Source organism: Macaca nemestrina, chromosome X (assembly GCF_043159975.1).
Source record: "Macaca nemestrina isolate mMacNem1 chromosome X, mMacNem.hap1, whole genome shotgun sequence".
Taxonomy (NCBI): domain Eukaryota; kingdom Metazoa; phylum Chordata; class Mammalia; order Primates; family Cercopithecidae; genus Macaca; species Macaca nemestrina.
This window is the reverse complement of record NC_092145.1, coordinates 12,256,955-12,277,767: the sequence shown is the minus strand read 5'-3', so window position 1 is coordinate 12,277,767 and position 20,813 is coordinate 12,256,955. Positions and strand designations below refer to the sequence as shown.

General features: G+C 39.7%; 1 protein-coding gene and 2 long non-coding RNA genes across 7 annotated transcripts in view; 2 read left to right on the top strand and 1 right to left on the bottom strand.

The window, feature by feature from the left end:
* Window positions 1-20,813, top strand: part of LOC139360761 (uncharacterized) — a 209,948-nt gene that overhangs the window by 95,353 nt on the left and 93,782 nt on the right. The gene's annotated exons all lie outside the window — the stretch shown is intronic.
* LOC105485084 (SLIT and NTRK like family member 4) lies at window positions 3,358-14,111 on the bottom strand. 5 transcript variants are annotated; one of them, XM_011747286.2, is made up of 2 exons: window positions 13,747-14,111; window positions 3,358-9,143 (listed from the first exon to the last, which is right to left on the bottom strand). In XM_011747286.2, the coding sequence occupies exon 2, from the start codon at window positions 9,091-9,093 to the stop codon at window positions 6,580-6,582; it is 2,514 nt and encodes an 837-aa protein (XP_011745588.1). In that variant the 5' UTR covers window positions 9,094-9,143; window positions 13,747-14,111; the 3' UTR covers window positions 3,358-6,579. The 5 variants fall into 5 exon arrangements, with proteins under 5 accessions (XP_011745588.1, XP_011745587.1, XP_011745590.1 ...); XM_011747285.2 differs by lacking the exon at window positions 13,747-14,111 and adding an exon at window positions 12,895-13,092; XM_011747288.3 differs by lacking the exon at window positions 13,747-14,111 and adding an exon at window positions 12,334-12,683.
* The window catches only part of LOC105485085 (uncharacterized), a 40,457-nt gene continuing 34,217 nt past the window's right edge, over window positions 14,574-20,813 (top strand). The window contains exon 1 of the long non-coding RNA XR_989340.3: window positions 14,574-14,808. This is a non-coding gene — a long non-coding RNA (uncharacterized lncRNA). The remainder of the gene's footprint in view (window positions 14,809-20,813) is intronic.

Here is a 20,813-nt window from a genome sequence, read left to right as displayed (position 1 = left end):
TTTGACTTATTTTGCGATACTTTTATTCAGTATTTAAGTTCTGAATTCTATCTGATAATTAAATATTTTTTCCCTTAATACTCCTTTGTTCTCATCCTGTTCTTTAGTCATAATCTTCAAACAACTTTTCCTTCTTTAAGGGAAAAAAACCCATACCTGTTCCAATAATTTCTAATTCAATCCTCATCCTTTGATTATTTTGGTTCTAAATGCCCCTATACAGTTCTCTGAATAACGTTTGTGAAAGGTAGTAGCAGCATTGATTTGCACCTGGACGGGCTGGTTGCCTGAAAATTGTACACAGCACTATATATTTATTAAGCATATAATTTGGGGATGATAGTGATGAAAAATGTTAACAAAGAAAATCAAAATAAAATCTGAAGACAACAAACATAACTGAAATCCAGAGAAGTCTTGGGAGATAAACTGGGCATAATTTCTACTCTATATGACAAAGTGGTCAGGTTTTAATTTCAAGTGTAGGAAAAAAAAAAAAAAAAAACAGGACAAATTAACATTTAGGTCCCAATCTACTTGGATTTGAAAAATCTAGGTGGTCAAGGTAGAAATATTTTGTTTACATTAACTAGACAATTCCCTTTGTGCATAATTCACTATTTGCACATATTACCCTCTATCTTTCTTATATGTACGCATGTGTATGTGTGTAGGTAGACCTGGCCTAGACATGTAAACTAATACAATGATTGCATCAGCTAAAAACCAGATTATTTGCATTTCTTTTTGAACTTGAGCTTTACTAATTTCACACTAATAAACACACTGAATGGCTACAAATGTGACCTATAAGAAAAAACTTTTATTTGTGAAAACAGCATTAAAGTTACTCCATATCAACTCCAAAAGTTTACCACAATGGTTCAGTTTACATGAAACAATGATGGAAATATACATAGCAAGTCTTAGCAGGGAGAACAAAGCTTACTATGATTTTCAAACACTTCTATGAGCAATGTCCACTGCACAACATGCCTTCCTTCAGCTATTAACCAGCAGCATCTGACATGACCTAGTATTTGTGAGGTGCCAACTAAGAGAAATATATTGTTCAGGAACTTAAAAAGACTATTTCCTTCATATAGCTAATTTAAAGGCACTGCCCTATGGTTATTCATTATATTATTAACATTATTTCTCTGAAGGCCTCATTCATGACCTTTTTAAGTTAAACAGGTAATTTGTCATTTTTGATGTTACTGAAATCACCAGAATTTCTATTTCTATTTAGGCAGTGTCTACAAAAGTAAACTAAAGTGGAGGGTTGAGTAATTCTTTCCTGGTTCTGGGTCCTCTTGTCAGTGGAAATGTTAATTATGAATTAATGAGAAGTTTGAATCTTTATTCTGAATAGCAATTATTTGGTCTAAAATATTCAAATGCCTCAGAGCCCTAATTTATTTTCCCCCTGCAGACATAAGAACAACAGGTTAAAATATTTTTTTTTAATTAAAAAAAGTCATTTCATATAAGAAAAACAACACAATTTCCCTTCCTTGATTTCCCCCTTTTAAAACACAATCCTATCAACCAGTAGAAACTGAAAAGACATTAAATAAATAAATAAATAAAACAAAAAAAAAATTCAAAATTAGATTAAGGGCAGTTTTGTACAAAGTAAGTTATTAAAATTCATTTGACTTCCCATTTGCTTTTAAATAAAGAACAGATCCTTAGGAAATCTGAAATTGAGAGTTAACAATTATCAGGTGAACTCGATATATGTCACCAGTTATTCTCGGTAAGTGAAGCCACAAACAGGATATTTTATTTTAGTTCAGCCCATCTGACCACAGTGACTAATTGGATAGAGCACGAGAAATGATGCCAAACCTTGATTTGATGCCACTTGTCTACATAACAGAAGTGGCTGGAACCCAAAGCTCTGTGCTCAGTACTCATAAATAAATAAAATAACACAATCCCGCAGTGTATCTCCTCAGATGCATAAGGCATTTAGTCTAAAAGTCCTTGTATATGCTATCTATACTGTTCACACCTTCAGCATACCTATGTATACGTGTAAAGCAACAACAATCTTAATTTATATTCTCTTTCTCTGTTTCTGTCTTTACTTGTCTTACCATAAATATATGAACCTTAAACCCACTGTATTGGGCAATATAGTCAATTATATTCCTTTCTGCCCTCAAGTTAACCATAATGCAATTAGTTCATTTTCCACAACAGTAATAATTTTGGTAAAGTGACGGATTGATAATTTTGGTCATCTTTAAAAGAACCAAATACAAATCACAATTCACTCCATAAAGTGGGTAACTAACCTGTAACCATGCAAACTGGCAATGGAATACAGAGGTACTGAAGGTTTTCTAAAAGTATTTGAGCAGATAGTTAAGATTGTTGAGATAGTTAAGATTTGCTTATCTGAAGTTATGTCAGAATCCAACTGATTCAAAAGAATGGGCAAGAATCAAAGCATGTTGATCTTGGCACTGTCTGACTCTTCTCCAAAGGGGCTGCCAGTGGGAAGGAACACAGATTGAAAATATGTTTCTAAAGAAAGCATTTTTTTTTTAACAGAGATTTAGCAGTTAAGTTGAATACAAACAGTATTCTAAAGCTATATCTTACCCTCAAATCTGGGTGAAATGATCAGTTTGGTTACTGCTTTATTTTTTCTGAAAAATAATGGAAAGACAAATATATTTAACAAACTGTGGCTTCAGAAATATCATTGTAGCAAACAATTTTATTAATACTTTCATAAAAATGGCAATTAATAAATTCTAATACCTTGATGTTATTAAAAGCAAACAAAAGTCATTAAAACAGTTCTTTTCTGTGATTTACATTAGCTTTTACAGCATTACTTGATTTTTCTCTTACAAATTAACCTAAAATACTAATAATCAAATCAGGGTAAAAACAATACAATTTTTTTTACTTTATTTTAAAATAGTGATTATAAATACATTCTTAACATAGTTTCTCTCCAACTCTTTGGATGCGACAGTAACAGCAAAAAAAACCTCACTGTGCTCATTTCATACAATGTCAATGTACAAATCATGCAAAAAATATTATAGATTAATATTACCACCATACATTTCTAGATGTGTTCTGTTATTTCTGAAATACCTGTTGATATTACTCATAAGGTCATGTCCTGTATAATTTATGCATCCTTATGGCTTAAAAAAAAAGTGTTTAAAAAAAGCAACAAAAGGAAGATGGTCTTAAATAAATTTCTAATTAATATATTTTTTCAGTTTATTCAGAATGAAAAACTAAATATAGAATATAAATTGCCTTATAGACTTGAATCACTCTACTTTAATAGCTGCTTTCTCATAAAATTACACAAAGACTTACTTTTAAAGAATTGAATCATCTTTATTGATTTCATAAAAAAATAATTTAAAACTTGATTTATATTACATGGACACAATATATTATCTCAACCCCTTCACTGATTTCATAAGATCTAAATTTGTTTGCAATCATTCTAACATAGTCCATACACATGAACATAGTGCCAAGAAGCCCACGATGTGTCAGACCACATTAGAAATGAGCACTTCTTGGATTTTATAGGTTTGCATCCGAGTTCCACTGAAAATGTTGTACTGATGTACATATCATACCTCAAGGGGTTAAACTAACATCAAGGTTATAGTTGAAGCCAACAAAATGTAGATACAGTATTTTAACTGTTCTTGTACTCAACTCAGAACTTATACCTAACTACATTATCATAAAATGTACAACTAGAACTAATGAAAGACAGGTGCAAAATTGTATACACTATATAATGTAGGCACAATGACTTCAGTTAAGGAAAATATATTAGCCTTAACCAAGAATTTGTTACTTTCATTTACAATTTGAACCTCCAAATAACCACGTACGTTAAATTACTTTTTTAAAAAAAGTTGAACATTTATACCTTTTAGCAGAAGAGTATGAGATAGCCAATATGCTACAGCAAGCTTTTGAGATGGTGGCAGGTACTCTTGCCATTGAGAATTCTGCAGAAACCTTGAAACATCTTCAAAACATCACCACACTGAATAAAAGGTATCATTCAAATGACCTATTATCCCCAGATCATGAGTGGAACTTTCTGATTCCTCCTATAAGTGTCTATTTAAGATCCCTCAAGCCATACTTTATTGACAGACTAAACTAAAGCACTTTCTTTGAAGCCTTTGTATCTTTATCCTGTCAGTATACATTAGGAGCCCTTTAATCCATGGATGTGTGCATGCATGGTAATGGCATATCAAATGTCCTTATGAAACTGTGGATGAAAAAAGCTGTTGGGCACACATCTTGTCTTTTCTTTCAAGATCAGAAAGCAATTATTTGTTTGAATTATTTTATATTCATATAAAGTTTTCACAGACATCATAAAAATTAAAATTACACACTAAAGTTTTAAGAGCACCAGCACATACACATGGAGACATTTTTGCTATTTAAAAAAGATTTCCAAATTATCTATATGTATGAATATATACCCACATATATATACACACACTCACACACACGCATACACACACACCCAAGAAAGCCAAGCTTCTTTTTTTTTTTTGTCTTGCAACAAACACATAAAGCCCTGAAATTAGTGATTAGTAAAGGAACAGCTACTGCAACTATAAACATAATATCATTTTGGAAGCTGCAACAAAAAAATATGCCACTTGCAATCATGAGGAATGGCTATGTTTACTTTCTTGGTTATCTTACTGATTTATAAGGTAATTAAAAAAGATGGGACACACACTCTCTCACACGCACACACTATATATATACACACACACATACATATGTGTATATATATACACACACATATATACACACACACATATATATATACACACACATATATATGTATATCTATATAGATCTATATATCTATATATATATATATGCAGGCAGGCCAAGAAGACAATGTGTTTCTGAATATCACTTTGTTAATCGGGAGCTCCTACAAAAGTTCCGAAATCACCCATTCTCAGTTACTTTATTCCTTAAACAAATTTTGACTTAGATCTTAGCAAAAGCAAACACAGGGGCGTATCATTTGTAGTTGCAGACTGTGAACTCATCTGAAACCAATGCAAGCATTTTTACAGTGTGGCTTTTTTCATAGCCAAGATTACCATGATGTTTACAGTTCTACTAGATTATCTGATAGTGGTCTGAATGATGAAAGAACAGGATACTGATGCATACAAGATATAACTATTAACCTTATTCATTATTTTTTAAATACTTGTAGCGAAAACTATTTGAATTAAGCTCATAGAATCCTGAAAAGCAAGACAACTGATGGCAAATAACAACTGCCCAAGACACAATACTAGAAAACTAAGGAACTTATTTTTAAATGCACAGTTGGTAACAAATCTGAAGATAATATGCTAAATTCACAAGAATAGCACAGAGTTAACTTTTCTTTTGTATTTTTTCTTTTTTTTTGTTTTTAATTTTTTTTTTGTTTTTAAGTTACACCTGATCACAAAGTCCAGAATATTTCTGTACATATCAGCTTGTTTCAGTTTAGTATATTTTTTTCTGTCTACATTTATACTTACTGGTAAATTCACTGTGATCAGGAAAACAAGTCAGGCATATTAAATACATATTAAGGAGTACACATTTTTCTATTTAGTATACAAAGTACTTCATAAATACGAATTATGTTACAAAAATAGCTTTGGGTGCGCTCACACAGTAAGCACTCTGCTTATTTTGGACAACCTTTAAGGATTGTGGGTATTTCACCTAACTGAGAACAAACTCTAGTGTTAATTTAATTTGAGCCATGTTTAATTCTGATAAACATCACATATTTCTTCAGATCATCACAAATGCTATCTAACTCACGTTGATTTTTTTCTTTTAGATTTTTATGTATAGACAGGTAATGCTTAAAGTATTCAAATTTATTTTATAGTTATGTAATGCATGTTATATTTTAAACAAGTATTTGCACAATTTAACATTATAAATCCAGCAGTTTCAAGATGCAGGCCATAAAGGTTACCAATTTACAAATACTATCGAATGTTCTCTCTTTGCATGCTTTTTTTTTTGTTTGTTTTTTTGTTTTTTTACTTTTCAGATAATCTTTACACGGAGTTGTTACAATGCCACAAATCAAAAGGATTATTCCAGTTCCACCAACTTAATCTACGTGCAAGATAAAGGACCCAGCTGAGGTACAAACACCTGTACCAGTTTTTTTGAGTTTGCTTTACAAAGCACAAAGAGACGAAGGTTTTGCATTGGGATACAAAACAGATTTGCCTCTTAAGGTTAAATTCAGTATTACGTGTATAAAGCATCCCTTTGGCAACAGAGTTTGCAGTATCCCCACAGGACTCCACAGTATAGGTTTTATGTAGTAAAATCTATTAAACATATTCGCTTCTACTTGACACATCTTTGCAGCTACAGTTAATGAGACACCCTTGGAAACACCTGCCTCTATGCCTATTGATAATATAGTATTTGGAAGTTAGAAGTCAACAAAAGGCACTTTCATCATTAAATAAATGTCCTCTGTATGAAGTAAGATTACATGACCTAGATCTTGTTCAAAGCTGTTTGCTCCTCAAGGACCTGTAGGTAGTCAGGGGAACTCTGCAGTTTCGCCTTCAGTTCAAAATACTCACTCTTCCTTTGTTCCACAACAATTTTACTGTGGTTGCCACCTATCAGTGATTTCTTATTTTTTTTGTCTGGTTGTTTTTCTGGATAGCGGATCTCAAAGCCACTGACACCTATGCTATTATACTCCTTTTTGCTTTCAAGAAAATTCTGAATAAACACATTGGAATCCCTGCTAGGGAATAATTCATCCAGCTCATCAATTGTGCTCAGTCTCTTCCTGGTATCTACATGTAATAAATCTTTCTCCTTGTCGGCCACATTTCTCATAACAACTTTCTGTCCTGGAGGATCTGAAAACATGAACCCAGTTTCTGACTCTTTCAAGCCACAAGTATGGCTCTTGCTCATCTGTTCTATAGTTTGTGGAATGAAAGCTTCTGTGCTCAGTCCATCTTTTTTATTGGTTTTGTGGTCATGCTTCCTTAGCTGCAGCTGCATGGAGCCACACTCAGGATTCCCCAGGCCTTCGTGCTTCACTGTGGGTTTCTTGTTGCGTCGCAGGACAAAAACAAGAAGGCAAAAAGCAACAAACACAGTTAAAATGAGGACCACTAAGATACTTAAGATTAAAATAGACAGAGGCACTGGCCCACCAGGAGGACTTCGAATGGGACCCAATGGAGTGGTGAATGTAATGGCAGGTGCAGGGCTTGTGAATGGTGCAGACGGCTTATTTAAAAGTTTGGGACATAAGATTTCATTTTTGAGGGACTTCAGTTCAATGTTGGCAAACTGAACAGGCGTCTCACATTTCAGTTCTTTCACAACAATCCCGTCGCTCAACTTCTCCACCCACAGCTTTAATGCCACCAAGTCACAAGTACAGTCCCATGGGTTGCCCTCCAAGTCAATCTGTGTAAGAGATTGCAACTGATCAAGGACCCCACTGACAGGCAGGTACATGAATTTGTTGTTCCTCAGGTTCAGTCTAGCTAAGGGTGCTCCGGAAAAAATGTAAACAGGCAGGCTCTTTAGGAGATTATTGTTTAAGTACAGTAACTGCAAATTTGGCATGGAGTCAAAGGTGCCTGCTAAGATTTCCTTAATCAAATTGTATTCCAAATACAGATACTGCAGGTTATGAAGACCTGAAAATATTTCAGGATAGAGTCTTTCAATTTGATTGCCATTGAGATATAGCCTACGTAAATTAGTGAGATTGTGAAATACGTCTCCCTTAATCACTGTAATTTGATTGCTGCCTAAATGAAGCAAATCCAGTCCTTCAAAGTCAGTGAAGTCTGACACGTCCACATCCTTGATGCTATTGCCATTGACGTGCAGCTTCTTCGCATTTAAAGGTTTCGGTATCAATTCAGACATAGACTGTATATTTTTCTCTTGGCAGTTCACACTTAGTCCCAAATCTGAAGGGTGTGTTTTGCAGAAGCAAGGTGCCGGGCAAGGTGTTAGAGGAGGCACCCTTGTTTGGTAAGACACAATCTGACTGAGATTGCGGTTGGAGAGGGCTTTGCCTGCAACGATTCCAGAGATCTTGGAAGGATTTGTTGTTTTTGGTGGTTTAGTTACTAATCTGTGTAAAGATGTTTGGGTGGTGTGACCATTGGGAGTGGTGTAGCCATTTTCCAGCTGAGATGGAGGCAGGATGCGCACATCAAAATCACTGCCGGTGCCCATAGGGCATAGTTCTTGTTTGTTGGTTTCTTTTAAAAGCCTTCCATATAAGTCACTGGGAGTTTCACAGATAGCTTCTCCTATGTAAATGTTATATGGCATGTTCTCCAGCCAAGCTTTTAGAGGCAACAAATCACAGCTACAGTTCCAAGGGTTATCTTCCAGCTGCAATTCAACGACACGGCCAATGTGTTCCAGAACCCCGATATAAGGGAGCTTCTGGATTCTGTTCCCTCGTATATCCAGATGGGTCAAAGATGCGAATCGGAAAATATTATCAGGAAGGAATGAAATCAAATTGTCATTAAGAATGAGAACTTTCAGTTTGTGGAGCTTATTGAAGGCTCCTCGTTCAATATACTTGATTAAATTGTAGTCAGCCTGGAGATACTCCAAGTTCTCTATGCCAAGGAAAGTGTCAGCTCGGAGAATCTTTAATTCATTGTTGTTCAAGTGCAACTGCTTTAATGCACTGAGCCCAAGAAAGGCTCCTCCCTCAATGTTCTGCAGTTTATTATTTCCCAGATGCAGGGATACTGCATGTGAAAAATTCAAGAATGTATTTGGATACAGAATATTTAAAAAATTATTTTGGAAATTGAGGTGATAAAAATTAGACCAAGGTGGTTTCAGCTGATTTGGTCTGTAGACTGAAACCTTCTCACAGTTGACATAGAGCACATTCTCAACTGACACGCAGGAACACACATTGCAAATTTCCACCGATATGTCAGAATCTGCATTTGTCGAAGAAATCAGGGCTGACAAAATCAGAAACAGCCAAAGAAACATCTTCTTGCAATCAGCAAACAACTGTATGCTTCTGAATAAAGAGAAATAATCTAAAAAATAAAAAGAAAACATTTTTTCAATGGTCATTACTTGAAAAATTACTTGTATTTAAATCATACCATAGTGAACACATGGCTATAATTACCAGAGTTGTATTTTTAAGGCAACCAAACCTCCAAATATTCTCACTCAGTCAAACAATAATAACCGCCAAAACTGCCATCCATTTTATTTTCCATACCTGTGGTTTATACAAAATTCACATGTGCAGAACACACAACCAACAATAGGAAAATATATTATTAATCATGCTGAAATCTTACAATCTGAAAATATTTTTTCCACGTGGACCATCAAACCCTGCCCTTGAACACAGGCCTTAAGCTTCCTATTTGCACTTCAAATGACCAAGACCATCAAGTATGCCATCGAGTTTGCACCACAAAGCCATTTTGATTAGTGGATATCTATTCTCTAAGCTTCAGCTAGATAGAGAGGCTGAATACAAAACATATTAGAGCCCAGAGTTCACTGGAGGATGGAAATGGGAGGACTGGGCTGCTGTAGCAGGGACTGTTAAAAGACCAAGGGACGGTGACCTGGGAAGAGATTTGCTTGTGCTATAGCCCCATAGGTAAGCTCGTTTCTGTCAATCAGTTTACTCCTGTACACTGCTGCCTTCAAAGACACAGATGAATCTGTGCAGTTCTAGAAAAACAACTGAGTAAGGGATGGCCAACTTTTATTTTCTGGTAAACAAACAGTCTCTAATTTCCTGTCAGTCATTTCCCAAAGAGGGAGCAAAAGGCCTTTTGTCTTTGAGCCTCTGAAAGCAGCAGAGTAACCTGCTTACTCCTGCATTGCTTAGCTAATCTCCAGGCAGCCTTTCCACTTTGAGAACTGGCTCTCTTGCCTCCCTGGCCCTCTCCCACACCTTTATTTACCATTTTGAACCCAGGTCCGACTGATGGTCGGCTTAACTGCTTATCTCTTTTACTTTGACCACAGACTGCAACTGCTGAGGAAGAGGAGTTCACACATCACAATCTTTGAGTAGCTTTTTCTACAGCACCAAATATGTTCAGTACAGCACATTTTTCGTCCTAAAATCATCACTTCCAAACACCCACCCGTCCTTCCTAATATTACCACCCCATGTCCCTGACTATAAACACATAAAGAATCACTTGTTGGTAGAGTTCAATGCTTAGCAAAATAACCCATCGTATTCGGGTCCTTAAATCCTGCATATATATACAAATATACACAATGCTTCCTGGAAAAGATTACACGACACAAGCAGCGTGCATTTTATTGATGCTATTTTAGCAACGTTAGTCTTTTCCATCGTGAATGGGAAGCTGGGTGTAATTTCAATATCGTTACCTCCAAATATTAATTAAATACGTAGAATACCCAGGGACACGCAATAAGGAAATGATGCAAAGAAAGAAGTGTCACACAGAAACTCCTTTGTTTATTTTGCCCACGAGGAATCAGCTAGTGGTAAAACCGAACATGTCTCAAGGTAGACAATCCATTAGCCATGACCCAGGAGGATTTGCATTTTAAGTAGTTTGGTTCAGAATACAGCCAGCACTGCTGAGATGCTATTTGGCTGCCATATAGACGTGCATTTCCCCTATTCACCATGAGAGCATGATTGGCATTGCAAAAAAGAAGTCATAATTCTTAACTATGACATCACCTAAAGCAACTTTCATTGTAAAATCAAAATTTCACTTGATATTTTTTGCCTTGTTATGAATGTGGTTTTCGACAGCTATTTTGGTTCAGTTGAGTCATTTCTTGTTACTAAAGCACCACCCCACCCACCTCAAAACAAAGAAACCCAAAAGCAACCAAACTAAAAACCAAACGCAGAAAATTTAAAAAAAAAAATTCCTTGTAATCCTAATTCAGTACAAAAACAAGAACCAGGAATCTCAACAAATCTGAAAATGCATAAGAAGCTGCCCTCCTCCTCCTGGCAATTTCTACTTTAAGTAGCAAGGGGGGAAAAGTCACTAGGACGAGCCAGGAAGTTCCCAAATGCAGCTCTTGTGAAACAGAGGAAGCCACAAGCAGCTGGAGGGGCAGGCAAGAGAGAGAAAGAGTCCAGTTGGTCCACCAAGGAGAGAGGAAAAGAGGTACTGAAAGGGCAAGAGACCATGGAAATGTGGAGAAAGGAAGAAAAAGAGCTCCGAGAGGGGAGCTACGAAGAGAGTAAAGGGGGCACTGAATGCATGCGAATAAAGCCTCACACTCGCGTGGTACCACCGAAACATGCACATTTAAACATCAAGGGAAAAACGCAAAAAAGAAAAGAAAAACCCACAAAGTACCAGTTGGGTACCAAGAGCCTTCTCTGTGGCTGCTGGGAGCTGTCCGTCTCCCTCTCGGTCTTTCCGTCTTCCTCTCCGTGCCCTGAAAGACCCTTGGCTCCCACGACCCACCAGGACTGAACAAATCTAGCCCTACCAAAACCAAATCCTGCATCCACCAGAGTGCAGCGCCTGGCAGTCCGCGACTGGGAGGAGAGAGGCGGCCTGAGGAGGGCAGACCACTGATGGGCTGCAGGGCGGTGGGCCGAGGTGGCTCCCGGAGAGCTCACTCGGGAAAGAAACCCCGCTGGCCCGCCTAAGGCTCGGATGGAAGTGGTAGAGGTTCGCGGAGAGACCCGGCCATTGCCACCGCCGGTGCGCTACCTCGGGCGGGCGGCGAGGAGGCTGGAGGGGCCCCTGGCGCGTACCGCAATGTTTGCCGCATCCCTGTTCCCGGAGCCGGCGCGCAGCCCCCTCCGCGTCAGGGGCCCAAGCAGCAGCCTGGCGGGCCGTGTAGCGGAGGCGGGGTACCGCGCGGGATGTCGCGGGGGCCTTCAGTCCCGCTGCTCACACATTTCTCCACGCGCTCCCGTCCCACAAGGGGCAGCTGCTGGAGTTTCAGTGGACCTCTCTAGACCCAGGCGTGCGGTGGGTGAGGAGGAAGAGATGGCCAGATCAGGCCGCCTCGAAGACGTTGGCACTAGGGTGTTACTGACCTGCTTGCCACGGGCAGAGGGACCCTGTGGTTTTGTGGCTGCGAGCGGCGGCCCAGGCTCCCCCTTGCCTGTGCTCCCTCCCCGGCCAGCGACATAAATCCTGTTCTCACTATGCCAAAAATCAGCTCAACATTTAGGCACCTTGCAAAGTCGCGCTAGCAGCGCTCGCCTGGCTTTGCAGAGCTTTTAGAGTTACCCACCGGCTCTTCCTCTGGTATTCCTAGTCTTGCCGAGCGCTAGCAGTCTCCGACTAGCCCGCGGGCCACTGCCCCGAGCCTCAGATCCACGTCTGCAGAAAGTGGCTGCGAGTGGGGCGTAAAAATATAGCCCAACCCAGCCAAGCGGCCCGACAGCCGGAGCCACCCGAGACCAGTACACTTGCCCCGCCGCCCTGGTCGCCCGGGGTATGGGGGGGCAGCGATGCCAAGGACACCCGGATCCTTTCCGGTCCTCAGCGGCATGCGACCGCGCCGTAGGCAGGCAAGTGGGAGGTGGAGGGCAGGATTAGCCACCTCGGCCACTTTGGCCACTCGACCGGCCCCAAACGAACAGGACTCAAACTAAAAATAATAAGCTACTTGCCCCCTCCGCGCGCGTGCGCGCGCGCGCGATCTCTCTCTCTCTCTCTCTCTCTCGCACACACACACACACACACACACACACACACACACACGCACGCACACGCGCTACTGAGCTGAGCGGGGAAGAGGCAGAGCGCGTGTCGGTGCAGCTTGTGCAGCTCCCGCTGGAAATTCACCCACCTCTAGAGCCCAGCGTCTTGTGCAGGGCCCGCGGCGCCGCGACCTGCGCTGCTGTTTCCACGATGGTCTGTATGTGATTCCGGACAGAGCTCCTTCGCGCCCGCTCGCCCGTCAAACCCGCCGAGCAGCCCCAGCAGGCGGGCAGGCGGACAGTGGCGCGCGCGCACCCGAGCAGACACCGCGCGCGCACCCAGAGCCTAGCACACGGGCTGCACCTTTACATACACGCGCTGAATCCCCGCCCCCGCTCTCCACTCCCCCCTCACCCCGCACACAAGCAGTCCTCCCTCCCAACACTCGACCACTTCGACCCCCTCACATTCCTGAGCTCCTACCCCCGTCCCCCACCCAGACATGCCCATTTGATTCCTCTTCTACCCACACACCCAGAAAGACAGCGCGCTTTCCTCCCGGTATCCGCCCCCTCTTTTTGCCTAAAACATTCCCTAGGGAGGAGCGACCCCTTTCCTCAGGCGTGGAGACCCCAGTCCTCTAACAAGGGCGCGCTTGCCTTCATCCCCCCACCACATACACACACACACTCGAGCCTTTTTCTTCTCTTCCAGTCCCCTAATAACGAAGGCACGCACACACACACACACACACACACACACACACACACACACACACACACACACACACACACACGGGGCATTCCTTTGAGAGAGCAACCAAGAAGCCAGGAAAAGCCAAGAAACACTGGAGAGCCTGGGGGAGGGGGGCCGAGGGAGATCGATAGGGTCGTCGAGCCTACGCGGAATTGAATAATTACAGGATGGAGAGGAATGAGTCAACAACAATGACATTCAAATGCAACAATCATACTTGGATTTTGTATCACGGGTACGGTACCTTTGGCTAATTGTCACCCCGCAGAACAGAGGGCTCCTGGAATACTTCTCCGTAGCGGTCGATCCTGGAAGGAGCCTTCTTGGGAACCAGTTTCCTAGGATCCAGTAGTATTCGCACTCCCCCTACCTGTCTGCGCGTAAGGGGCCGGGGGCTTTAAGGCGAAAGTGTGAGGCTTTAGCCTAAAGTGAGACTATTTAGCCGGGTTAGGAGTCGGGTTAATTATCCGCACCTTAGAACTCCGTGGGCCTTTGGTGCGGAACGGGTTAAGCCGGATGATTTGGGAGCTGGGGGTGGGGACAGGGGATAGGGGATAGGGGTTGAGGAAAGAGAGGCGTGGGACTGAGAGAGATGCCGCACTTGCGACCAAAAGAAAAAAAAAAAAAATCTACTTTGGCTACTGAGCATGCTCAGTTCCCAGCTCAAGCCCTATAAGGGAGGCATTGTGTGCGTTCCACTTCTCCGGGCTTTGGTGGTGACCGGGAGGGGAGTTTGATTGGGGAAGGGGGTGGTAGTTGGGAGACATTAGGGAAAGGGGGTTGGAGAACAAGGTTTGAAGCTTTGGGACCGCTCAGGAGGGACTGTGAAGAGGGAAATGGAAGGGACCCAAGGAATACCTTCGGGAGAGGGAGAGGAGGAGAGGAAATTGACTAAGAAAAGTCACTTCAGTCGCCCCCTCCTTGTCTATACCAAAGAGACTTTAGCAGCTGACTGAAATATCCTAGTGGCTGCAAATCCAACGTGTGGATTGTCTGGGCCCCTTCTTCTACCTATCTGTTAGTGCTTCAACAAGAGGGTAGGGATATTCTAAGGAAGGGCCAATGTTCCAAACAGTTACATGCAGATTGATAATTTCGTCAATAAGCTTGTTAAGAAAATAAGTAAACCTGGGGGAGGGGAGCAGAGGAGTTGGCTATCATGTATGTATTTCAGACACCTGGCTTTCCTAAACAAAAGGCATAAACATTCCATGTGCTCCCATCCCCCAACCTTGCTGTTTTTTGTAGGAGCTTGGCTAAGAAAAACCACTCACTCTTCGTGTCTGTGGGAATAAACTAGCTTTAGGTAAGTAGAGCTAAGTTATAAATGGGAAGTATTTCCCTAGGACTCTTGGTAGCCTACTATTTGCCACGTTCAGGTAATACTGCCAGGCCCATTTCTTCAGGACCAATGTGCTGCCCAATTCACTTATTCAAATTCCAGCGGCTCTAGCCACAATAGAGCACAACCGGTATCCAGAAATGTTCTTGCTTAAAAATGAAAAAAAAAAAAAAAAAAAACCTTTAAGCTAAAACTAGCAACAGCTTTGAAACCAGAATTTGGCTGTCTGCCTGAACTCCTACAGTTAAACATTTACCATAATTGGTTGATGTTTTAAAGGCCCCAAATCTAGGTAAAAACATCTGATGGGCAAAGGATTTATTGCATTATTTGTGAATAATGGCCTACCTTCTATACCGTCTATCGTAGTCATTCATATGTATGTTTTATTGTTTTTCTTCTTTTGTCATTTTATGGTACTTCCTTCAGGTTATATTCACAGGAATGTTGGCCAGGCACAACATGTATACAGAGATGCACATACAACATGTAAATGAACATTTAAATAGATATGCATATATGGGCATATTTCTTTATGACCTTGCTAAACATTGTGTCTTTCATGAACAACTCTTTCTCTACCTTCACTCCACATTGCCTTGAAAACTTTAATCATCCTCTCTTTTAAAAACAACCTAGAGACAGAAATTAGGCAGCATTGGTAACATTTATTATAGTCAATGTGAAATCCATTATGAAATAGCATTGCTTAAGGAAACACTAAATTTTCGTCTATAACAACATATGTACTTGTGCAGCTCCTTTTAGTAAAGTGAATGGTGTTTCCTTCATAGGTAACAGCTGCAGAATGTTGAAAAATCCCTCTACTGTTGCACGTTTGGACAAAACAGATCCTGTTAATTAATAACTCATATTTGCATTTTATTGTATAATGCAATTTGAAAGTAGTAATGGGTAGCAAAACAAGGTGGCCTTTATTCTAAATGTTAACAATTCAGGAAGCTGAATATATTTTATCCGGATAGGTGAAATGTTTGTCTTTCACTATAAATGTTAACAAGAGTCAATAGAATGAGCAAAAAAAGTTTACCTGAAAATTCTAAGTACTGTGATAACTGAAAAGGCCAGATTTGGACAGTAAATATCAGATGATTTAAATGCCTATCTTTATTCAACTTTAGAAACTGTTCTGAGACTTGGCTATATTTAACTGCAATAACTGTGAAATGTTATTTTTCATATGGATATGGAGACAAATCTGAAAGCAGCCGCAGCTAGATCATCGATAAATTACAATTCACAATATTCCTCAGAACTTGTCTGTGATTAATGTTCAACTTTTTAAAATGAATGCTTTAAAATAAAATATTTTTCTACTTAAAAAGATAAAGTGGACGCTCATAAAATAAAACAGAAGTAACAACTTCCATGTTTTCTGCTTATTTTGCTTTCGAAGTAATTTAAAAACCCAATCCTTTAGTCTCGCAGTCCCTTTTCTGTCTCCTAGGATTACAGGTGACATCCCAATAGAACAGTAGGAAGTGATGCAGAATTGCTAGCTTAACAAAGGAAGTGAATACATACATAAATAAAAGTGTTAAGAAAACTCCAGCACTATTTATGGCCATTGGAAAAAAAAAACAAATTTGATGTTCTTCCTAAAATGTAAGAATTCAAATATTGTGAGTTTTGCAATACCCTCACAGTCTTCCTCCAAATGTTTTACCTTATTTCATCTTGGCTTCTTAGGAGTACAACCAGAATCGTAGGTCTATACTGATATACTGTGTCTCCCTCCATCAGGGAAAAAAACAACTGCACTAAGAATTTCAACAAGATCCTGAATACCCTTAGTTCCAAAGGCAGTTTGGAATTAAGTCATTAAAACACTAAACAACTGAAAGTGATTATAATGCCAAATCTTGGCCCTAGTCAGTTATCTTTCACTTTCACTGTATTCCTCATTTATCTTGCCTTGTCTTGCTGCTGTTCAAAATCAAATCAGCCTTAATTTTTGTATCCAGGTATCACAGATTATTCAGTTTTTTTAATATTGAAGATTTCTTTATATTCTGGCATTTTAACAGTCACAAACTTGCTATTTCTCTTTCATTTTTATTTCTTTATTTTTCAGACAGAGCCTCGCTCTGTCACCTAGGCTGGAGTGCAGTAGTGTGATCTCGGCTCACTGCAACCTCTGCCTCCTGGGTTCAAGCAATTCTCCTCCCTCAGCCACCTGAGTAGCTGGGATTACAGGCATGTGCCACCATGCCCAGCTAATTTTTGTATTTTTAGTAGAGACGGAGTTTTGCCATGTTGTCCAGGCTGGTCTCGATCTTCTGACCTCAGGTGATCCGCCCATCTCGGCCTCCTAAAGTTCTGGGATTACAGGCATGTGCCACCACACCCGGCCACACACTTGCTATTTCTTTAAGTGAATACAAGAAAGTTCTTAGGATGTTAATATATCTTCTAGGAAGAAATGTTTCCATGATCAAATAAGTTAAAAGACCCTTGGTTCCATAAAGCTAAACATTTTATTTTTACTTTGGGGTTTTTCAACACAATTAATTATGTTTAAATGAACTTTTGTTTACCAAGGGAAAAGGGGGGTGGCATGTGGCATTTCACAAACTTATATGACAATGGAACCCTTTTTTTCTATCTATACAATTTGAAAAACATACTAATAGCTCATTTTTACAAATTTCGTGGAATTCAGAACATGAAAGGAAGTTTTCAGATCATAATCTAACCCATACAATAGTAGCTACTATCTGTTGAGTGCCTCTTCTTTGCTATGTTGCCTACAAATATTTCACTTAGTTCTATGAACAAGGAAGGGATTATTATACTTATTTTAAAAATGAGGTTAGGTGGCCAGGCATGGTGGCTCATTCCTGTAATCCCAGCACTTTGTGAGGCTGAGGTGGGGAGATCGCTTGAGCCCAGGATTTCAAAACCAGCCTGGGCAATATGGGAAAAACCTTCTCTACAACAAATACAAAAATTAGTGGGGAATGGTGGCACATGCTTGTAGCCCCAGGTACTTGGAAGGCTGAGGCGGGAGGATCACTTGAGCCGAGGAGGTCAAGGCCGCCGTCAACTGTGGCCATGCCACTGCACTCCAGCCCAGGCAACAGAGTGAGACTCTCTCAAAATAATAAAATAACATAACATAACATAACATAACATAAAATAAAATAAAATAACAAAATAAAATAAAATAGAATAAAATAAAATAAAATAAATTCAGGGAAGGTAAACAGTTTGCCCGAGGTCACATGGTGAGTAAGTGACAGTCAAGGTTTGACCCTGGATCTTGAAGTTTTCCACTACACCATGTTTTCATTTTCACAGGGGAACTAGGGAATTTTTAACTTTGAAAGCAGAATAGACTTGAAAGCAGGCTGGGCATGGTGACTTACGCCTATAATCTCAGCACATTAGGATGCCAAGACAAACAGTCTGGGCAACAAGGTGAAAAGCCATCTCTATAAAAAGTAAAATTAAAAAAAATAGCCAGGCGTGGTGGGGTGCACCTGTAGTCCCAGGTACTAGGGAGGCTGAGGTGGGAGGATCGCTTAAGCTTAGGAGGACAAGGCTGCAGTGAGCCGTCATCACGCCACTGCACTCTAGCCTGAGCGACAGAGCAGCCCTGTCTCAAAAAAAAAGAGAAAGGGATAGATTTGAAAGCAGAATACGTTTTCCAAAGATAAATACTTGAGACATAAATGTTTTCAAGTATTAAAGTATGAATACTCAGCACAAGAATAAACAAATAAATGACATTAAAAACAGTTCACATCAATTCTGCATGACAAGGTCTCTTGAATCAACTGATTTTACCCTTTGCCAACAGTAGCCTTGTTCTATCCATTCTGCTCTTTCAACTCTCATACCTGAGTTGATTCTGCATCTGTGATGATGTCTCAAATGTTCCTTATTAGGGATAATAACTTTCACTATTACCAAATGGAGCCATGTGTATTAGTCAGGGTTCTCTAGAGGGACAGAACTAATAGTATATATATATATGTGTGTGTGTATACATATATAGGAGTTTATTAAGTAGTATTAACTTGCACGATCACAAGGTCCTGCGTTAGGCTGTCTGCAAGCTGAGGAGCAAGGAAGCCAGTCTGAGTCGCAAGGCTAAAGAACTTCGAGTCTGACGTTCAAGGGCAGAAAGCATCCAGCATGGGAGAAAGATGTAGGCTAGGAGGCTAAGCCAGTCTCGCCTTTTTACATTTTCCTGCCTACTTTATATTCCCTGGCAGCTGATTAGATGTTGCCCACCCAGATTAAGGGTGGGTCTGCCTTTCCCAGTCCACTGACTCAAATGTTGATCTCCTTTGGCAACACCCTCACAGACACACCCAGGATCAATACTTTGCATCCTTCAATCCAATCAGGTTGACACTCAGTATTAACCATCACACCATGCAAAGCAGTAGTGTTCATCCCTAGACTTATTCCAGTTAAGACAAAAGAATTGTTATAAAATAGGATACCAAATGAAATGGAAAATGTGAGACTAGTTGATTGTTTGATTAGGTTATATCAATTAACCTGACCTTCCATTTTCCTCAGACTTCTTTATAGTACAGCTGGTAACCTGGTGTCCTTTTCAGAAACTAAGGCATTATCTGTAAATGTATTAAAGTCTGTGCAGCAAGGCATTGGCTAATTTTTCAAATACTATTTCACTCAGAAATTATTATTTTTAGAATAATAATAAAGAGGTGTATGTTGTTTTGCAGGATCTTTGTAACTTTGGCCCCTAGTGAGTACTTATCCCTATGGCCAACTAGAACCACCTATGTGGTTTAGAATATTGCTAAGCCAGGGATGCTGACAAAATAGTGTCTTTTTTTCTATATATTCTCTAACTCGAAGAAATCTCACTGTCAAATATTAGGGCCCAGCCACAAGCTCAACAGCCCTCAGACAACTCAAAGATAATAAAGATCATAAAATAAAAAAATAGGAAGTTAATAGCTAAACAATCTAGTGTGAGAATTACTCTTATGGGCTGTAAAAGTTCCATAACACCAACCGAAGCTTTATCAGAGAGATAGTAAGTTGATAAAAATCTTTCTGTTTTTACCATGTTCAACTCTATCTTGGGAACCACAGTGTTGTCCCTAGCTAGCAAAATATTATTGTTTTGCAAAAATATTGAGGGTCTTTTGTTCGATACTTTTATAACAATATTACTTTTCCTTAGAAATATACACTTCAACCTTTCGTCCAAAAGTGATCTTAACTGGGATGAGATAATATCGAAAAATAATTAGAAAGAATGGATGATACCCGCTACTTAATAGCATAACATGTGGTCATAGCCAATAATAACTTCGTTGTACATTTAAATAACTTAAAGAGTAATTGGATTGTTTGTAACTCAAAGGTCAAATGCTTGAGGGGCTGCATACCCCATTCTCCATGATATGCTTATTTCACATTGCATGCCTGTATCAATACATCTGGTGTATCCCATAACTGTATATACCTACTATGTACCCACAAAAATTAAAAATAAAAAGTTGATCTTGTTCTCAGCTCCTCCTCCTTTGTTTTAGAGGCTCTTGAACAATCCAAAGGTTGGGTCAAAAACGGAGGCATAAAACAAGGCAAAAAAAGGCATAATATAAAAATATGAGTTATGGTATGACTGTATTGCAATTGCTATATTAAAATAAAGTTTATCCCTTTCCAAGCCTCAAAGAGTGAGTCAGAGGAAAGCAGAACATCTGTGTAAGCTAGTGTCATGCATCTGTGATTGACTACCTTCTTTTTCAGTTTGAATTTGGAGCTGCTAATTCCCCACTCTGACGCAAATTGAGTGATGTCTACCCACCTAAGGTTGCCATGAGTAAACTGTCCTCAGGTCCCATGTAAAGGGATCATGGTATAGGAAAAAGTGTCATCACAGAGAATTTCTTCTCTTTCAGGTGCACAGTTTGGTTATCAATTAGAAACAGGATTTGAAGGAACCTTAAAGT